The sequence below is a fragment of the Vigna unguiculata genome, chromosome 11 (assembly GCF_004118075.2).
Source record: "Vigna unguiculata cultivar IT97K-499-35 chromosome 11, ASM411807v1, whole genome shotgun sequence".
Taxonomy (NCBI): domain Eukaryota; kingdom Viridiplantae; phylum Streptophyta; class Magnoliopsida; order Fabales; family Fabaceae; genus Vigna; species Vigna unguiculata.
Window position 1 is genome coordinate 4,104,289 of NC_040289.1, and position 4,334 is coordinate 4,108,622.

Below are 4,334 nucleotides of genomic sequence, written 5' to 3' on the forward strand. Positions count from 1 at the left end.
TAGCCCATAATTCGCTTCTTCAAAAAGTAAATTTGGACTGATTTTACGACCAAATTATGAGAATTGAAAGTCTAAATTCAACTGGAAAAAAAACTGTGTTATCTCTCTTAATATATTGCACAGTCTGATTTATTTTTGAAAGTCATAATAAACATAAAATGTAAAGTGTGTGATGACTTTGATAATATAGAGACTATTAAATCAATTGTAGATAAAAATAAACAAAATGACTTATCTAACGTATGAGAAAATAAGTTGTATTTTTATTCAAACTTAAAACAAATAACAAAGGTGAATTGTTTTATTTAAAATAAAATTTATCATATTCATGAAATGGTGAAGTACCGATACTTCAATCTAGATTATGTATATCAGCGTAATTCAGATAGTAGAAATCAAATTGATTTCTACTATATGAGAATTGCGTCCAATTTTTTTTTTCAGATTCTTTTTACAAACAATTCCAGTATCTTAGGAAAAAAAGGGGTAAAAAAACAGGAATGGTTATTACACGGTCCGCCATTTTCCATATATATATATATATATATATATATATATATATATATATATATATATATATATATATATAACCAGGTTAAGCGTCAGTTCATCGAAATAGAAATTTTAAGAAAAATTTGATTGGAATAGGAATCCATTTCTTCTTCTTTTTGATTCCCTTGTTTTTCTCAAAATAGGAATATGGGAATAATGAAAATATTTGTTTGACTGAAAGAGTATTTTCAATTCCTATAAGATACATAGAATACATTACACTACTAAAATATAATAGAATCAAGATAGATTTTCTATTTGAATGTGTCTGACACATGTCCGTATATGATGTTTTATGATATTTTATTGATATTAATCAATGAAACATCTGATTTATAAAGAAATAATAATTTTATGATGTCAATAATTTATAATTTCTTATATTAACAACTTTAATACCTATGATTTTAATTTGGATGTCCACAATAATATTTATTTGAAAATTATTGTATAATTTTAGAGGGGCATCCCCTCCCTCCTCCCCCTCCCCATTTTTTTATATTTATATAATTTTATATACATTTTTTGAAAATTTAATATTTTAATATATATTATATATTTGATATTCTAATAAATTTTTATATATTTATATTTATAGATTGACAAAAGTCTTTTTTTTACATTTGTTTTTCAATTTTACCTTTTAAATATTTTTTAATAAAAATAATTATTTTATTAATGTTATTTTTTAGTGATTATTTATTTAATTTAATCTTTTATATTTTATATTTTCAAACTTAATTATTATAAATAAAAATTAATTAAATTAAAATAAAAATTATTTTATATTTAATTTTATAGTTATAATTATAATAATAACTGTAATTTTATTATTTTTTATTATTAGAAAAAAAGTAAATACAAGATTTTTATTAGTTTATATAAAAATTTTGGAATTACTCTTTTGGTTTCTATTTTCGTTCAAAAATAATAAGTTTGTCTCGATTTTTTTAGTCTCAATTTGGTCCCAATTTTTGAAAAAATAATGCAATCTTATCATTTCTTTCATTAAATTTCTTGAATCAGACTAATGTTTTCTCATCAAAATGAAAGTTGTGAATAAGGATAATTTGTTTTGTTGGTATAATTGACATAATCCTAATGAAAATTTTGAATAAAAATTCTTGCTTCGCTTTAAAAAATTTAACAAAAAAGAACAAATTGCATCAATATTAAAAAGTCATAATCAAATTGAAACTAAAAAAATATTAGAAGACCAACTTGATATTTTTAGACAAAAAATAAATTAAAAGAATAATTTAACCAAAATTTAAACATCTCCAACATATTGATTGAAGACGTGTCATTGCATATATTCTACCTTACTATTTTTAAAATAAATAAATTGACGTGCCAGATATCAAAATCAATACGTGTGCATGATAGGTTGTAATCAAACAGATACTAAAATTCATGCAAAATATATAATAGTAAAACAATCAACAGAGAAAAGCAAGCACTTTTATATTGCAAAGTATACATATTCATTTATATGCATCACATGCAGCATCACATACTTCAAAGCACCGACATATTCATGCAAATTTATTCCATTCAAACAAAGGACCTACATGATAATAAGAACACTTCTCCTCGAACATCGCAACCATTATTTAAGGGCTAATAACTATACCATTATTTTAAGGGCTAATAACTACACCAGTATTTCATCTTTTACTTTTCTTCTTATGCCTTCATCACAAGATTACGATCGATATCTCTGGTGCAGTTGTGCAGGTACTCGACCCAGCCATATGGAGCATGAACTTCTTCATTAAGCTTCTCATATTCAACGCTCCATTTGATAATAGCACCACCATTCTCCTTATCAATTGCTTGAAATATGAGCTTAAACACCTTAAACCTGTGGTCTATGTCTTCACCGAACAGCTTGTAGTAGATCGTTTTATTCTTTTCATCAACAGATTCGATCTTCTCATGACATTTTGCAACCTTACCATCTGTTCTTTCACAACCAATATCAACAAGAGGTCTTTCACATAAACATTTTAAGAGAATACACAAAAAAAGAAGAAAAGAGTTATAAGTGAGATTTACAATCACTTACAATTACAATACCGTACATTATTGGAAGTCCCACATCGACTAAACAATTTTATATTATATAAGTGAGGTACAAATCTCATCTTATAAGTCGATTTTGTGGGATTGAGTTAGGTTTCAAAGTGCATTTCTAACATGGTATAAAGTCAATTAAAACCTATCCTAATGAATTTTCTTGGACAGTCTGTTCCACCTACTACTGGACCGCTAACGGACCACCCATTTCTAAACCCACGCACGAAAGGTCTATACCTTGGTGTGTTGAACCTTTTTCTTCAAGAAACAAATTTTAAGTCTTTGATTTGTACAAGGAGATTTGCATACATCGACACATATGCATCTTGAACATAAGACTATATATTAATAGGTAGTCCAAATAACAAACTTCACTAAAATAAACTCTAACCCATTATTTTGATACTATATTAAAAAGTGATGAATGAAAGATAAGATTTACACTCATGTTTAAAGACAAGTAGAACTAAGTCAGTAAATTCCTATAAAAATTATACTTTTAAAATCATATAAATAAAAACTAAACCTAAGATAATTATATATATAAGAATCTATTTTTGAAAGAAAAATAAAGTTAATAATGGTGAATACCTATCCATAAGTTTTGTTTGCATATTAATTACCTACTATATAAGTCCAGTGTTTGATGGTGTCATTGTGATGCCAGTCTTCACCCTGATGGAGCTGGGTTGCATGAACACTATCAGTTAGGTGTTGAACATCATGGAGGCTTTTTGCGAAGAGGTTGTACCACTTTTCAGCAGTTGAATGAACGCCAATTTCAGTGGTGATTTTACCAACAAGTGTCATGATGATGAAGAAAGAACCACCTAATAATAGAACCAAGAAACTGAAAGAACAAGGATGAGGATGCTGAACAATAATGCCACCATTTATATACTAACATAACCCACCTAACTCCTCAACAGATAGTCAATTGGGATCTCTATCAGTAACCCTAGAAAATAATGAAAGATATATTTTTATTATTTTATATTGAAAACTTCTCATTTAAATTAGTTTGGACGAGAAAAAAAGTCGGCAGTTTTGTAATTCAATTTATAATTTTCATTTTATTTGCATGTTTTTTTGTGTTTATTATTGGTCTATCATTTTCAAGTTATGAAATTAAAATTATTTTATTTTTTTTTCAAAAACATAAAAGTGTAGACTAAGGGAGTGTTGCACAATATCAACCTTTAATCGGTTTCATCTATATTTCGAGTTCAAGTTCTTACGGATCGATATGGATCGTCTAGGAGTAATTGCCACCGACAAGAAAGTAGGTTTAGATAAGGATGTTTATGAATCGCATTTATTAACAGTGAATGAAATTCAAATTATTTCAAATTATTCGGATTTTATTAATTTAAATTGGTAGAAATTTTCTAAAATTGTGCAGATATATTAAATTAAATTAATCAGATCAGGACTTTTTCTTTCTGTAACATTTTATTTTTATAAAAATAAAATAATTTAATATAGATGTTGATTTATTTAATTAAATTACTTAATTGGGCTTAAAAAGCAAAATAAAGGTTTTGTTTAAAAAATAAAATGAAGTTGTTAGAGAGAAAAAAAAAAAATAGTCAGAAATTAATTGGACTTGGTGTCTAAACGAATCATAGACCATTTTTATGTTATGTAATATAGGGGTTCCCTGTTTTTCCTTCTCATTCCATACAGTACTTGTTATTTTTGGT

General features: G+C 26.1%; 1 protein-coding gene across 1 annotated transcript; it reads right to left on the reverse strand.

Annotated features, from left to right (window-relative positions):
* Positions 1-1,993: 1,993 nt before the first annotated feature.
* On the reverse strand, positions 1,994-3,512 carry LOC114168526 (MLP-like protein 28). Its single transcript, XM_028053379.1, has 2 exons — positions 3,255-3,512; positions 1,994-2,513 (listed from the first exon to the last, which is right to left on the reverse strand). The coding sequence occupies exons 1-2, from the start codon at positions 3,439-3,441 to the stop codon at positions 2,239-2,241; spliced, it is 462 nt and encodes a 153-aa protein (XP_027909180.1). The 5' UTR covers positions 3,442-3,512; the 3' UTR covers positions 1,994-2,238.
* Between the last annotated feature and the right edge of the window lie 822 nt (positions 3,513-4,334).

Excerpts from the sequence above, each read along its gene's own strand:
- LOC114168526 (XM_028053379.1), bottom strand. The coding sequence starts at position 3,441 with ATGACACTTGTTGGTAAAATCACCACTGAAATTGGCGTTCATTCAACT. Across the intron at positions 2,514-3,254 it reads ACACTGGACTTATATAGTAG|ATGGTAAGGTTGCAAAATGT; the intron begins GTAATTAATATG and ends GTGAAAGAACAG.